The sequence below is a fragment of the Molossus molossus genome, unplaced genomic scaffold (genome assembly GCF_014108415.1).
Source record: "Molossus molossus isolate mMolMol1 unplaced genomic scaffold, mMolMol1.p scaffold_m16_p_4, whole genome shotgun sequence".
Classification (NCBI taxonomy): Eukaryota; Metazoa; Chordata; class Mammalia; order Chiroptera; family Molossidae; genus Molossus; species Molossus molossus.
In genome coordinates, this window is record NW_023425377.1 from 15,720,751 (window position 1) to 15,737,899 (window position 17,149).

The 17,149-nt window shown below is 39.6% G+C and overlaps 1 protein-coding gene across 4 annotated transcripts in view; it reads left to right on the plus strand.

Annotated features, from left to right (window-relative positions):
- Positions 1-2,684: 2,684 nt before the first annotated feature.
- RNF145 (ring finger protein 145) overlaps positions 2,685-17,149 on the plus strand; it is a 47,797-nt gene continuing 33,332 nt past the window's right edge. Inside the window, exons 1-3 of one of the 4 annotated variants that reach the window (XM_036239924.1) lie at positions 2,685-2,960; positions 9,591-9,793; positions 16,026-16,134. In XM_036239924.1, the coding sequence (XP_036095817.1) occupies positions 9,610-9,793; positions 16,026-16,134 (293 nt within the window). In that variant the 5' untranslated portion in view covers positions 2,685-2,960; positions 9,591-9,609. Of the gene's footprint in view, positions 2,961-4,120; positions 4,294-4,852; positions 4,877-8,730; positions 8,756-9,590; positions 9,794-16,025; positions 16,135-17,149 lie in introns of those variants that run through there. The other 3 variants (XM_036239927.1, XM_036239925.1, XM_036239926.1) reach the window with 3 other exon arrangements.

A 17,149-nucleotide genomic window follows, 5' to 3' on the forward strand; every position in this document is an offset into this window, starting at 1 on the left:
CAGAAATTTTCAAAACTTTATTTCTAATTTTTTTTTTAAATTTTATCCTCACCCAAGGACATTTTTCCATTTTTTGTACAGACAGAGTGGGAGGGAGAGAGAGGAAGAGAGAGAGAGGGAAACATCGATGTGAAAGGGACACATCGAGTGGCTGCCACCCGCACGACCAACCAGGGCCGGGGACAAACTGCAACCAAGGTACATGCCCTTAGCGGGAACCGAACCCGGGTCTCTCCGGACCGCAGGCGGATGCTCTAACTGCTGAGCCAAACCGGCCAGGGCAAAACTTTATTTCTATAGAAATAAAACTACTGGAAGAGGGAAGTTACTCTGAATTTGATTGACTGATACCTCTAGTAATTACATTTTTAAAAATTTTGTTTTTATCCTCACCAGAGGACATTTTTCCATTTTTTGTTCAGATAGAGTGGGAAGGAGAGAAAGAGAGAGAAACATCAACGTGAAAGGGACACATCAAGTGGCTGCCTCCCGCACGACTCAACCAGGGCCAGAGACAAACCGCAACTGAGGTACATGCCCTTACCAGGAACCGAACCCAGGTCTCTCTGGACCACAGGCCGATGCTCTAACCGCTGAGCCAAACCGGCAAGGGTGTAATTACATTTTTTAAATGTAGAGCTTCCTTTTACAATTTTAGCAATATGCAAAAGGTTGCTCAGAATTGGGGGTTTACCATTTAAAGTGTAGAGGCCAAAGAGACATATGAAGAAATGCTCAACATCACTAACCATCAGAGAGATGCAAATTAAAACAACAATGAGGTATCACCTCACACCTGCCAGAATGGCTGCCGTCAACAAATCATCAAACAAGTGCTGGTGAGGGTGTGGAGAAAAGGGGACTCTAGTACACTGCTGGTGGGAATGCAGACTGGGGCAGCCACTATGGAAAACAATATGGTGTTACCTCAAAAAATTAAAAATTGACCTGCCATTTGACCCAGTGATCCCACGTCTAGGAATATATCCTAAGAAGCCTGAAACACCAATCAGAAAGAATGTATGTACCCCTATGTTCATAAGCAGCACTATTTACAATCACTAAGATCTGGAAACAGCCCAAATGTCCATCAATAGATGAGTGGATAAAAAAGCTATGACACATATATACAATGGAATATTATGCAGCTGTAAGAAAGAAAGATTTCTTATCCTTTGAGACAACATGGAGGGACCTCAAGAGTATTATGCTAAGCGAAATAAGCCAATCAGAGAAAGACAAATACCACTCAATCTCACTTATTTTGGAATATAATGAACAAGGTGGGCTGATGAACAAAATAGACCTAGCAACATAGAAAGGAGTATGGTTCATACTGACAAACGTCAGAGGAGGGGGGCAGAGATGAGGTAAACCAAAGAACTTATTTGCATGTATGCATAACCAATAGACATAGACAACAATGCTGGGGGGGGGGATGGGGAGGAGGGTGTCTAGGAGGAAAAAGGAGAAACATCTGTAACAAAAAGAAATTAATAAAAGTTGGAAAATAAATGCAGAGGCCAGAGTTGAATTTCCAAAGAGGGCCTCCAACACAGAAATCTAGATCGAAAGACATTAATTTTTCTTGTAACATGCAGAAGTTGAGGCTTCACGATTTCAGAATTATTCAGTATAGTTGCAACATTTTACCTGCAGGTATGTATCTATGTAATAGGCACTGACAACATCAGAGGCTGTACAGGTTTCCAGTAGCGACCTAACAGTGTTGCCAAAGCTGGGAAGACCAGAGACATCCTTTCGTTCTATGCACACAAAACATGCTTCAGGCTTTGTATTGTGGGGAAGTGGGGCGCAGTTTCTTCCCTAAAAAGTGTGTGGACATTTAAATTAGGTTGCTTAGCAATACTGGTCAATGCTAGTAACTCCAGCAGAACTTCGACCTTGGGAAGGGTGTGTGTGTGTGTGCTCTCATCTGTTCTGAACCTCAGACCAAAAGACTAGACAAACACACAAAATAACCATTTAATTTAATACTACAGTGACATTCTTTGAGCACATTCTTTAAATCAAGGGGTTGGAATTTGTCAGTTAAGGATACTCACCGAACAGTTCCAATTCATTTATTCATTCGTCCACTCACTTATTCAACAGAGGTTTATTGAACACCTGCTCTGCGCTAGGCACTACCCAGCCATCACAGACGTGGTCCCTGACGCCATGGGGTTGACAGTCTACACTAGTCACTGAGGGACTTAAAAAAACATTCTGGCATCACTGCTACTGCGGTTGCACAGGGTCAGGATCAGCCCCTCCAGTTCTCCCACGTGGTCCCGGCAGGTGAGTGTGGGTGTGAGCACGCGAGGCTCTTGGTGTTTGGGGAGTGAGAGCGCACCTGTGTCAGAATGGCGCGTGTCACAGTGCGCGGACAGGAGTTGGCGCGGTACGCGTTTCCATAACCGCCAGAGCCCGGCTGTGTGGGCCGCGGGAGGCGTGTGTCTCCCACCCATGTACCGGAGGCGGCGCAGGGACCACCGGACCCGTGCGATTGTGAGTGAGCGCCGGAGCGGGAGCTGGAGCGCGCGCGCGCGCGCGCGGGAGACAGCGGGGGAGGGGCGCGCCGCGCTGGCGGCGCCGCGCGCAGGCGCAGAGCACGAGAGCCGGACCGCGGCCGCCGCAGAGCGCCGGGGGCGGGTGGAGCGAGCTCTGGAGGCCATGGCTGCCGCGGGCTGCTGAGGCGCTCGGCCCGCGAGCGCATGCTGCCGCGGACGATGGTGACCGCACGGGTCGGACCGTTGCCGCCGCCGCTGCCGCCGCCTCCCAAGACACAGCAACTAAGGCCCGGCGCGAAGGAGCCGCCGCTGTGAGCCCCGCCGTCCGGCCCCCGCCGCCGCCGCCCCCCGAGGAGAACGGGAGGGCAGGCGAGAGAGCCGGGGATTTGCGGAGCCCACCAGCTCGCCGGCGGCGCCGCCTCGCAGGCAGGGAGGCCGCAGCCCGAGGTGACCGAATCGTCCGCCCCGGCTGGCCCCTTCCCATCCCGGCGCCCTCCGTCCGCTGCCGGCAGCCTCCCCTCCCCTTTCCTCCCTTCCCCCATTCCGTCGCCCGCGCCTTCCTCTTCTCTCCGTGCGCCCCTTTCCCCGTTCACCTCCCTCCTCTCCTTCCAGCTTCGGCGGCGTCCACATCTCTTCTTCACCGGTAGCTCCCATTCCCTCCCATCCGCCAGCCGCTCCCGCGGTCCTCCTGGCCGTTCTCCGGCTCTGCCCTCCCTTTCGGAGCCCCCTCCCCCAGTTCCCGCGCCCGGTCGGCCTCCTCCCCACCTTTCCACCCTCCTGGAGGGATCGCTCACCTCCCCCGTCATTCCTAAGATGCCCTCACTCTGCGCTTTCCCCTGTCGCCTCCCCAGCATCCCATTTCGAAGCTTTTTGTAAGCCCGTTCCTGAGCTGCCCCTTTTCTCTTGTTCCTACTTCCAACTTTCCCACTTTTGCGTCTTTGTCCACTTTGCTTCCAGCGCCCCCCCCCCTTCTCGCTTTACCCTTCTTTGGTTTACACAGCCCCAAACTTAGCCTCCCTCTCTCTTGCGGTTCGAGGTTGGGTGTTGCAGAAAGGCCTGCTATGCGATTCTTCGAATAGGGACCCATTTGCTCTACATCCTGTGTGTCGGTCCATTTGTACCGTTAGAGCACTCCTCATCCTTTCCCTTTGGCCCCTGTCGCTTCCTCTCTCGCTTGCCATTCCTTCTCCAACCCCTGCAGTTGTTTTCCCCATCCAGGGACCCGTGCCTTCCCGTAAGTAATGAGACCCGTTTCGGTTCAGGGATGAAGAACTTGCCCCGCTTCTTTCTTTGGAAGCTTTCTGGTGTATGGCACGGAAGAGCCAGCACCCTTGGCCAGACAGGAGGGGAGCTCCCTGGCACGGGCCTCTCTCCTGGCATAGTTTTTGTGAACGTAATCCCCTACCCCGCGACGACAGCGGCCCCGCTGCTGCTGCTGCCGCCGCCGCCGCCCCTGGCGCTGCGCTGCTGCCTGCTTTGCAGCGAGCTGAGTTGGGGTTACTATAGTTCAAACGCGGCGGAGATCCGCAGGCGTGGGGGTTGGGGGAGGAGGTGCGGGGACAGAGGAAGGGGGCTTTACTGTGAGAAGGCATCAAAGATTAATGGATGGCTTTGCATCGCAGTCTACAGGAAACAGGAAACTAGTGTGAAAGGAAAGGCGAGGACTGTGTCTTTTTATTTTTTAAAATACGGAGTATGCAGTACTGAATCTTGAATCACGCCCAAAGGATGAGCTGTCGGTGCTGCAGTCGTGACCCAGGTTGAGCGCTGAATGGCAGAGGTAGCAGTTTTTATTTCCACTGTCTGACTCCTTAAGTTGAAAGATGGGCCTTCTATTCAGAGTGGACTCTATATCTTTGGCGATTTGGAGATGATGAGAAACTACAGGACTGCTAGTAGTTTATGTGGAAATCAGGTACATACAAAGTTAGCTAGCAATGTGTGGGAGTGGGGAGGACCAGCTATATTTAAAACATGTGCCAGTGCTTACATAAGAAGTGCATTCTCCTCCTGGGTATGTTTTTGGCTGAGTTTAATTACGATTTTAGGCTCTAGTTTTATGCTTTTACATTTTTTAGAGCTCATCATTCTAACATATGGACAGCTAGAAAATCTGTCAGTTTTAAGATTGGTTTTAGCTGATGGTAGAATTTTTTTTAATTGAATGGGACAAAGAAAGGAGATTAATAATGAATGATAGTTTTTGTTTTTCTTCTTTTGATGGAAAAAGGTGTAGAAACTTTCAGCCTCAAATTATCTAAGTATTGTACTGAATATAAACTGGGTCATACAGCATCCTTATTTTTGCTTTGTCTTTTTGAAAGGGGGTTTATCCAGGAGATGTGAATACTGTTCATTTTTTGGTAAGATCACATTATTTTCCATTTCTGTTATTTACCATAATTCTTCAACTGAGATGAGTTATGACTTTAACATTTTATGTTTTTCATATTGTTCATGATCATTTGTTTTGTTTCTTTATATATGAAACCAATGCAGTATTTTCAGGAAAGTGTAGAGTGAGGCTCCCTGTGTTTCCTAACCCACAAATATGAATAATGAACCATGCAACTTTATACTTGTACAGACATTACTGTGTTTGTAAGTAGTGATTACTGCTTCCAAGCCTGGGAAAGCCATTTAATGAAATCATTGTGATCCTGTTTTTCGTTAGTATTTGTTGAACTTTTTTTTCCCCCTGCTATTATGGACAGAGAGGCTTTGTTTGTTTGTTTGTTTAAAGCTATTTTACTGTGTAAAGCATCTTTAAATTTTAGTCATATTTAGTTTATGTTACTTGCTGAGACATTATGTTGGAATATTACTTTTTCAGATCTTTGCATAGCTCGAGGAGGAAATTTTTATATCTTGCATTGTATGTAACTGAACTGGGCAGGAAGTAGCTTGTATCTTTGGTTTTAGGAGTGTCAAGCCTTTAAATTTTCTTTGCCTTTAGCTGTACTCCTTATTTATTTATTTATTTAAATCCTCGCCTGAGGATATTTTTCTATTTATCTTCAGATAAAGTTAGAGGGAGAGAGAGAAATCAATTGGTTGCTTCCCACATGATTCTGACCAGGGCTGGGGACAGAACCTTAAGTGAGGTACCTATCCTTGACCGGAATCGAACCTGAGTCTCTTTGGTCCGTGGGCCGATGCTCTAACTGCTGAGCCAAACCTCCAGTGCTTGAGAATTATTTGGTATTGTTTGGGTTTTAAGAGAATTTTGATCTCACTCTGACTTAGTATATGCTCATTCGATCTATGCCACAAGTCTAAGGAAAAAGATAAATTAGGCTTGTACCAAACTTCATAGAAGTATAATAATCTCTACTTTGGAAGGCTCCATTTTTACTGCATGCTTGTAATACAGTGATTTTGTCAGGTGTTGAGTGATTTTAGGTACCTGCAAATCAGATAAAGATTTCAACATTTTGTTTAGGTGTTGGTTTAGTTTGTGGTGTTAGAGTGTAGTGTATGGTATTTATTTGTGCTGGTCACCACCGTATCATATGGCATTTCTACTTTAGAAAGATTCAAAATTACTAAGTTTTAGATAAAATGTTTTTTTTTCTTCCACATCTTTTGTGGATAACATTTTAGATTTGGTTTTTCATGTATTAACTTTGTTTCCTTCACATCGTTATACATTGTCAACTTGCCAGTTACTTGCCAAAATATCATTCACATACAGAAATAAATGAAATATTTAGTAAGCAACAGATTTGTTATTACATGGACATATTTCATTCTACGCAAGGTTCTTCTTCTTTTTAAAAATTCAGATAGAGTGGGAAGGAGAGAGAGGAAGAGAGAGAGAGAGAAACATCGACATGAAAGGGACACATCGAGTGGCTGCCTCCCACACCACCCAGCCGGAGCTGGGGATAAACTGCAACCAAGATACATGCCCTCAGCAGGAACCAAACCCGGATCTCTCTGGATTGCAGGCCAATGCTCTAACCACTGAGCAAAACTGGCCAGGGTACCAAGGTTCTTCTTAATTCAGACTCTTGAGTCTTGAGTTCACTATGTAGTAGAGTTTGGGAAATCTGCCTTCTTGGATATTCTTCTGTATTGACAGCTTTAGGGATCCAAGATTTTCTTTTTATTCTTGTTCAGCTTGTGAGACAGGAGTAGATGTAATTAAGAGGGAACATGTACCATTGTGCTAATGACCTTCTTTTGTAATAGAGATGATCCTTTGTAAGAATTAGGGAGATTTCCCCCCACTAGCAGTTCAGATCTTGATTTCTAATGCAGGATTGGTTGTTTAAAGTTTTTTCTTTACCCCTTTAAGAGCTACAGTGAATGATGAAAGTAGGTACATTTAAAAAGAACAAAACATTAAAAACAAAAGGGCTCCACATCAGATGAAGTAAATGTTGACCACAAGTATTAACTCAGTAATAGTCCCTTTTTGTTGTTGTTGATTACAGAAGTGTAGTGGTTTATATTGGATTTTAGAATACAGAAAAATAGATAAACTCCCAAGAGTACATTGAGTTATCAGTTTAACTACCAGAATAAGCTGTTATTTCCTGTATATATCCTTTTTTTAATCCTCACCCGAGAATACGCTTCCATTGATTTTAGAGAGCGGGAGGAAGGGAAATAAAGGGAGGGAGAGAGGGGGGGAGAGAGAGAGAGAAACATTGACAGTTGCCTCCCACATGCATCCAGACCATTTCTCTCCAGTATGTGCCCTAACCAAGAAACAAACCCATGACCCCTTTGTGCACAGGACCACACTCCAACTAACTGAGCCACACTGGCCAGGGTTCCTGTATATATTAAGTCATTTAGATGGCACAAGCACATTACACTTTTTACCAAGAATTTCTGTTTTTTAAATATGTCTACCCACCTCCCCAAATAACACATTGGTAGTCTAAAACATTTGGCAAACAGGAAAAATTAGAAGGGGATAAAAATTACCCCAGCCCCACTGTTGAAAGGATGTTAATGTGAATATTTTGGTGTATTTCTTCTCAGGCTTTTTTTGTTGTTGTTAATCCTCTCTTAAGGATATTTTTCCAGTGATTTTTAGATAGCACTCTAAGGGAGAAAGAGAGAGAGAGAAACATTGATGTGGGTGAGACATATGTATTGGCTGCTTCCTGCATGACCCTGACACAGGGCCAGGAATTGAACCCGAAACCCAGGCACGTGGCCCTGACTGTGAATCGAACCCTTGATCCCTCGGTCCTCTAGCCCATACTCCAACCACTGAGCCAAACGAGACAGGGCCTGAATGGTGTAATTTGCAGTAAATTTTTATTAGAGATTTTATTTTTCAGTGCCTTTTTTCCCCTTAGAACACACCTATTTGATTTTGATTCTCTCACAGTATTATTTTTTTCTTATGTAGGAAAATTGTTAAAGTGGTCTTGTTCATTTAAAGTAACCAGAATTATAGTATTTATGAAAATGTTAATTTTGCATTATTGATAGGATATATATATATAACAAGGGCAATAGGAATGCTATATGATTAGTCAACAATCAGTAAAATTAATCAGTTTTTTAGTTCTTGAAAAACTTATAATAATGATGTGCCACATTGAGCTGCCCCTTAAAAAAATGATCTGGGCTTGGAAGCAATGAAAATTAGGGGGTAAAATGGAAATACTGACAAATATTTAACCATAGCATAGCAATCTGTCACTATAATTTCCTTCAGAAATAAATGTTCTCATTTGTCCTGTAATGTCTGAAATTACTGCCAAAGTTAGAAATGTGTTTAGCTTTCTCAGCAAAATTCTTAAAAGGATATTGTCAGAGCCAACAATCCAGAATTATCTTTACTCTGAAAATTGTCCTTTACCCACTTTTGTTTGCCCTATTCTCTTTTTTATAATTTGGATTAATTTGCTGTGCAGTCATATAAAGCGATATTCCACTGAATTGTCCTTTTAAATAGATTTGTCCAGGAGATCCTTCATTTCCTTCTCTTTTTTTCCCTTCATTCTACCTACTCATCAGCAGCTCAGCAAAGACAGGGGCTGCAGACTCATAGTGCCTGACTTCTTTCATGTGCCAGCATGTCTGTGTATCCTGGGAAGAATTTGAATTATTTTCCTACCTTGAAGGCAAATGATGGGAATTTCAGACTAAGAATTTACCTTTAATGATTCAAGGAAACAATATTGCAAATAATGGTTCCTTCACATATCATGAGTTCTCTGGATTTTATCTATATCATGTAAATTCAGTACTTCTATTTTTTTTTTGGACCACAGGTATATGATTTTATTTATGTAAATTTCAAAAACAGTGAATAGTGATTTATGATGTCACAAGTCAGGATACTGGTTATCTTTGGTGGGGTGTGGGTGACTGGGAGGTGGGACAAGCAGGGATTTCTGATACAATTTCTATTTCATTTGGGTGTTGTTGTCAGTACTTTTATTTTGATTGTAAGTGATAAGCAAAAGGATAGACTATGAAATGCTACAAACTAAATGTGCAGTTACCAAATTTTTATTGAATAATTTAGGTTTTTTATTTAATAAGTATTTAACGTTTGCCCTCTTTTTATTTTTTATTTATTTATTTTCCTCTTTATTGAGTTTAGAGAGAGAGAAAGGGAGAGGGAGAGAGAGAGAGAGAAACATCCATGAGAGAGAACATTGATTGGCCGCCTCCTGCATGCCCCACACTGGGGATCGAGCCCACAACCTGGGCATGTGTCCTGACCAGGAATCGAACCAGCAACCTCTTGGTGCATGTGTCAATGCTCAACCACTGAGCCACACCGGCCGGACAATATTTGCCCTTTTTTTAAAGAGCTACATAAATCTCAAATAATTTTATAGGAGTGAATTTTTTATTTCAAGTTATTTGATCAAAAGCTACAGTATTCTTTCAGGGTATTTTCTTGCTAAGTGCTCAGCTTTGGAGTTGGGGGCTTTTTGAAAATAAGTTTTGAGGCCTGATTATTTAATCAGAATCTTAATGTGGCTAAGAATTGTAACATAGTTTTTGTATAGTATGTGAAAATTCATTAGATTCATAAGACATCTAAAAACTATTTGAGGTGACTTATTTTTATATATTGTGTCTCCTGAATTTTAGGTCTGCTCCAAGAAAAAACATGGCTGCAAAGGAGAAACTGGAGGCAGTGTTAAATGTGGCCCTGCGGGTGCCAAGCATCATGCTGTTGGATGTCCTGTACAGATGGGATGTCAGCTCCTTCTTCCAGCAGATCCAAAGAAGTAGCCTCAACAACAACCCTCTTTTCCAATATAAGTATTTGGCTCTTAATATGCACTATGTGGGTAAGTATCTATACCACCCTTTGCCATCTTTTAGTGAGCCATGATGAAAGTTTATGAATCTTATTTGTAGTGTTATTGCACATGGATAATTAGGGGTAGAAAAAAACAGACAGTATTGCATTTATTTTACTGGATGAAACTAGAAGATAGAAGAAAACATTTTAGATTTTAATATAATAAAAATGTAAATAATAAGGAATACCTTTCCATACATTTAGCTTGTTTTAATTTGTCATTATTTCGATTTTGGTAGTAATTCAGAAAGTACACTTCTTAAAATGCAATATTTATTGTTTCAAAACATTAATATCAGTTGAAAATAAGGCATTTGTTTCAGTTAAGTGAAGTGTTGGAAATTATATTATAAGATTTTCTTTAAGAATACTCCTTGAAATATAGTTTATATAATTTGGAGTTAGTGGTAAAAGTAATATTGGGAGGTTAAAGAAATTAAAGTCAGGAAATACAGGCAGGAAACATAAAATTCATGTAAAATAAAACTCATGATCCTTAATTTTTGGGTTTACGAGTAATGATAGCAACAATATATTTTAGTTAACATTGCTATTGCATAACTCAAGGCAATGATGATGTACTATATGATGTTTGAATGATGTACTATAGTGGTTTTATTAATATTTTTATTAGAATTCCCCATCAACAATTTTATCTTTTATAAAATTATGAAGGGTTGTCCTGTCTCTCTGAGATTTATTTTTATCTATAGAAGGACTTCTTGATTTCTAAAGCTTAGCCCTGAGAACCCCTTATAGTTCTTAAGAGATTATTACCAAGTAAGTCATTGTGGGAAGAAATAAGATCTAGTAGAAAAGACACTGTGTACTGGTAGCCAAATATCTGAATACAGTAAACTCATCTCTCTTAGGTGGCACTGCCTTGGAAAAGCCTGTGAAATGAGAAGGTTCTTTTATGCTGCAAAACACTATAATTCTCAGCCCTTTATTAAAGGCTTTGTATGTTAGCCAATTTATGGAAAATAATTCCAGTCTGTTGTAGAAGAACAATTGAGTACTTGGCTTAGATGTTTAGCTTAATCAGCAAAGTAATTTACACTGTGGTTAAAAAAAAAAGGGCTTATATATATTATTCCTGAGTAGTTTTAAATATTTATTATAAAAACAGCTGCCTAATAACCAGAAACATTAATTTTGCAAATTGAATGTATTTTAGTACAGTTGCCATTCATGCACACTGACATAGATTTGTGAACTTAACTCAGCCTTCTTTTTTTTTGGTACGTGCCCCTAGAATAGAACCAAACCCGGGACTCTCTGGTCCACAGGCCGATGCTCCAACCACTGAGCCAAACTGGCCAGGGCTTAACTCAGCCTTCTTTTTCTTTTTTAAATCTTCACCTGAGGACATTTTTCCATTTTTAATTCAGATAGAGCAAGAGGGGGAGAGAGAGAGATACATCGACGTGAAAGGGACACATCCAGTGGCCGCCACCCATCCAGGGCCAGGGACAAACCGCAGCTGAGGTACATGCCCCTAGAGGGAACCAAACCTGGATCTCTGTGGACCACAGGCCGACGCTCTAACTGCTGAGCCAAACAAGCCAGGGCTAACTCAGCCTTCTTAAATACACTGAGTACATGCTATGGTAGAGTAAGCTCAGTGATCGCGTGAGTAGATAACTTCAGCTTGAACAGTTTTTTGGTGGAAGAAGCCTCTGTGTCAAAGTATTATATAGTGTTTACATAGTGTTCTTGATTACAGAATTTCATCCTTAAACACTTTTTTAAATTCTTTATTTTTAACATTGGTAATGTATTTATGTTAAAAAGTCAACAAGCATAAAAAATATACAGTGGAATGTATTTTCTCCTGTATCTGTTCCTCATTCGTTAAGTTCTCTCTGAGCCCCAACAAGCAGCTATTTTTATATCCTTGTGTATAATCCTAGAGATATTTTTATGTATATATAAGTATTAAAATATATTGATATACACATGTAAATATGATATCCAAGTTTAAGTGTATGTATTTCCTCTTTTTTTGTGCAGATAGCATAATGTATACTGTTTTGAACTTTTTGTCCTAACTTAATGATATATCATAGAGCCATAACTACTGCTTTTAGATAGTCATGAAACAAAGCTTTGTATTCAATTCTGCCAAATCATAAGATCCCGATATAATGTTGAGGCCTCACTCTACCCCAAACCCTGTAACTGTTTTATAGTGGCATAATGTCTTTATATGGCTATACATAGTTTATTGAACTAATTATTCTATTAGTGGACATTTTAGATAGCTCTTGTCTTCTATTTCATTAAGTATGGTACTAAATAATTTGGTATAGCCATAATTTGAACAGGTGCAAATACAGTGTTGGGATACATTACTACAAGTAAAATTGCTGGGTTAAAGAGTGTATACACTTGTAATATTGAACGATGGCACTCTCTGTAGGGTTTTACTATTTTGTCCCTGTACAAACAATGGTTGAGTTCCTGTAGTCCTACAGCCTTCTCAACAGTGTTATCAAACTTTTATATTTAGCTACTTTAGTAGGTGAAAAATGGATGGTTTTTTTTTTTTTTTTTTGGTTCGTGCCCCCAGCGGGAACTGAACCCAGGACTTTCTGGTCCATAGGCTGACGCTCCAACCGCTGAGCCAAACCGGCCAAGGCAAAAATGGATGTTTTTAAATGTGGTTTTTCATTTTTATTTCTCTTATTATGAGTGAGATTTAATTTATTTACATTTAAGAAAAATGTATTTCCTTTTGGGAGAGTTGTCAGTTAATGAATGTCCCTTGCCCACTTTTCTATGAGATTGTTAGCCTTTTTTTACTAATTTGTGGGAGAAATTTATCCTTTGAAATTATTTTTTCTAGTTTTAGTGCTCTTGATTTTTTTTTTTTGACATGCAAAATTTGTTTTTAATGTGGTTGAATTTATTTCTTCTTTATAACTTTAGGGTTTTGACTAAATTAGAAAAGCCTTTTCTATTCTTGAGTTTATAAAGAATTCTGTCATGTTTTATTGTAGAGTTTTTGTGGTTTTATTTTTTACATTAAAATCTTTGCTTCATTTAGAATTTATATACGTGTATAGTGTGTTATAGACACAGTCTTTTTCCAGATAATTGTCTGGTAGTCTCCATTTATTTATTAAATAATTTAGTTCAACTTTTCCTGACTAGTAATTATGTACTAAATGATGTATATATACTATATACTAACATACTATATTATCACATATTTTGTTCCATTTCTGAACATTTTTCCTGTCCTTTTTCTTCTTTTTTAAATCCTCACTTGAGTATATATGTATTAATTTTTGAAAGAAGGGGAGAGAGAGAGAAACATCAGTTGGTTGCCTCCCATATGCGCCTGACTGAGGATCAAACCCACAACCTAGGCATGTGCCCTAATCAGGAATCGAACCCACAACCTTTTGGTGTATGAAACGATACTCCAATTAATTGATTTGCTGGGCCAGGGCTTTCCTCTCCTTTTAGTTTGTCTATCATATTATTGAGGGTTTAGAGTATATTTTAGTGTCTGATAAAGTTAGTCCCTTCATTGTTTTGTATTTCTCCCTTTGAGTTTTTCTGTTGTTAGTTTTCTGTATAAACTTTAGAACTATCTAGTCTTTGTAGTCCAAATGTTTTATTCATACTACTCTCATTTTTGTATAACTACTCATAATCTCTCAAAAATCTTCTTGTGCAATATGTTACATTGTTATCACAGAGTTATTTTTCTACTGGAATGTAAAAATGAGGGTGTAGGTGAGCCATAGGGTTCTTTGTTTTGGTTTTTGTTTTCTTACCTAATAATTTAAATGGGTCTCTGTAGGATTGGAGGACCATTAGTTCAGTCTGAACTCCTTATTGTCATATACAAGGCTTTATATTGAGGGTTTAGCCACTAGTTCTGTCAGCACCATCCCCTAATACCCTCCCAGTATTCTCTCTGTTTTATACCAAATTCTAGTCTAGCCTATAGAATTTATTGTCTCCTGAAAACATCCTTTATGTTTTTACAGTTTTCGTTCCTGCTATTCTCTTTTCCTAGAATGCTTTTCCTTTCCTTAGTCTGGTATAAAGATGCATTCACCCTTTGAGGTCCATATCAAACTTAACCACTTAATCAGACAAAGCCTTTCCAATATTGTATCATACTTTAGTCTGTATTTATATTTCACTAGACTGTGATAACTCGATTCTCCTTTGGATCTTCCATGTCTAGGAATACATATGGGTCATTCGCTACATGTAATAATGTTGGCTGAGTAACTGGATAATCGAAAGTGAATTAAATGAATATGTTCAATCTAGAGGATTTGGCAGCTGATTTTGTGAAATGTGTAGAGAAGAGAAAGATAATATCTGGAATGGAAAATGATAGTTCATTACAAGACAGAATTTAAGGAGAAGTTTTATACAATAGACTGATTAGAACCAAAACAAATTTTTCCGCTACAAACACTAAAAGGCTTGCTAAATATTCTTTTAAACATCCTTTTAAATATCTCTAAAGTCCTTTGAGATAGGAATTAAAATAAATTCGGGAAATTATTTTAAGAAATGAAAAGTTAATAGAAATACTTACTCTCTGGGTTCTGCTAGATTGTTCTTGAAGTTAGGATGTGTGTGAAATCTGAATTCTACCTCTTTAGTCCCTAGCACACTTCACCTCAATTGTTTCCTTAGCTTTAAGCATGGTGGTTGAATCAGCCTGAGAGGGGCGTTAGGTGCAAGGAAGGGATATCTGTGCCCTAATAAAGACTCATTAATTATTGGGAAATAGTTATAGGAAAGTAGACTAAGACCAGATTTTACAAGACCTAGAATGTCAGACTGAGAAGTTTAGAACTTTCAAAAGTTTTAGAACAAGAGAGTTGTCCAGATGAAAGGGATGGTTTTGAGAATATTACCCTGGTGATGAAATATAGAATGTATGAAGATGAAAGGAGACTGAAGGAAGAATAGCAATTAATATACTGTTATATTACAGAATGAATTAGGATGGGTGTAGGGACTGGAAAGGAAGGGTAACGTGTGACAGACTTATTGAGAAAGACTCAGCAGGACTTGGTAACACGAGAAAAGATGACTCAGGTTTGAGTCAGAGTGAATGGGATTTAGGTGAGCCAGCTTGTTGAGGGAGGAGGAGGGGAGCTCAATTTGTACTTGTTGTGTATGAGAACATCTAACCAGAATATGACCAGGAATCATGTGCTATGAGATGTGTACTTAGAATAAGAAATGATAACATTTTTACTTAGATAAGAAATAATTACCTTTTTTTGGCTTATGTAATAGGTTCTTAGTAACTATTTGTTGATAACATAAATCTGGAATGGTATATTTAAAGCAACAACATAGATGCTTGGAGCTATATATTTTATACAGAGAAAAACAGTTGTTCAGAGACTAAATGTTTTATGTTCGTTTGAGAGGGTGAAAGAGAGTGGAGGGGGAGGATTTAGAAAGTAAACGGAAATTCTTGTCACAGAGCCAAAGAATAACAATTTTGAGAGTAGTTACCTTAGATGTTGGGACAAAGATACACAGGCTGTCTTTTTTAGAGTGGAAGTGGGTTGGTAGAGGATTTGTAGATTGTAGACTATAAAGAGGGAATGATAGATGGTTAGAAAACAGAGACACTGGTACAGATAGTTTATAACATTTGTCAGTGGAATGAGAAAAATAGGCAATAGAAAAAGGAGCAATTAGTGTGAAAAGTTTTCTTCAGGATTTGGGGAAGAGCCCTGCACATCCTTTGAAAAGAGAAGTAAGGACTGGTATTAGGGGAATGACTGAAGATATAGAAGATAGAGGTCTTTAGGAGTTGGAAAAAGAAGATCTGGAATCGAATGGAAGGGGAAGCCTTTGAGGGAGAAGACACCCAGTTCTTCCTCTGGGACTAGAAAATGAGAGCATTGGTGTGGAACAAGTGAGTAGACATCAGGAAGAGAGGAGTCTGCTGTGTCTTGGTGTGATGTTTTCAATTATCAAGTAGACACATCTACAAAAGAAGTGAAAAATGTTTTATATCGTCAACAAAAAATTCCGAAGTGATTTTACTGTGCTGAATTTACTTTGATAGTGAAGTAAAAAAAAAACCCTGATGTTGTTTATGTTGTTAAAACCTAATTGGAAAGTAATTTACTTGAAGCTCTTTTTATTGGTGTAATTAATTGGGAGACTAAATTAGAACTGTATTTTATTTGTATCTTTCTTCATTTTTACTACAGGTTATATCTTAAGTGTTGTGCTACTAACCTTGCCCAGGCAGTACCTAGTTCAGCTTTACCTATATTTTTTGACTGCCCTGCTCCTCTATGCTGGACATCAAATCTCCAGGTAAGAATGTGACCCCATTTTTGAAATGTATGACTGAATTTCAAGTTTTTCTTTACCAATAAAATGCTTTTCATGAATACTGTTAAGAATCTGAGGCTTTGGTAGGTATCCAAAACAATTTTTTTGATACTTGTTTTCTAAATACATATTAGCGTACAGGATTACTAGCTGGAAATATGCCTTAAATTTTATTCCTGCTTTTAAAAAAATATGAAATGGCCCTGGCTGGTTTGGCTCAGCGGTTAGAGTGTCAGCCTGCAGTCCAGAGAGACCCGGGTTCGGTTCCTGCTAAGAGCGCGTACCTCGGTTGCAGTTTGTCCCCAGTCCTGGTTGGTTGTGTGGGTGGCAGCCACTCGATGTGTCCCTTTCACATCGATGTTTCTCTCTCTCTCTCTTCCTCTCTCTCCCTCCCATCCTATCTGAACAAAAAATGGAAAAATGTCCTCGGGTGAGGAAAAAATATATATACAAGAAATGGGCCTTAGGTTATGTTTACATGGTACCCATGAGCTTTTCTGAATTACCTGAGAAAACAATTTCCAGACAGGCAAAGGACCACTTTAACAATTACAGACTTCATTACTTTAATTATTTGAGAAAGTCAGTTTGGGTTGCATGAGAATCAGCTTAAGATGCAACCATGTGCATAGTGGATGATTGATGTAAATTATTTGATGAGTTAACTGGATATAGCTCAGAACTTCTGCCTATTTAGCAACAATTGTCTATTTGCCTAGGTCTGCTAGTGCTAAAATTTAAGACTGGTCTACCATTGAATATGAGCATCCTACTTTGGAACAGAATGTTTAAATACAGGTGAACCAAAATCCACACAATAAATGTAATGGGGTAGAATAAATTTTAGGAGTATAATTTCTTCTGTTTTGATTGAAATATATAACCATAGTAAAATATACTCCCAAGTCTAAGAAGAGTGACAGTTATTTTGCATTTATAACAAGATATAATTATCTAGCGGTCTGAAACAGATTTTGATGTAGACTTGAAATTTAAT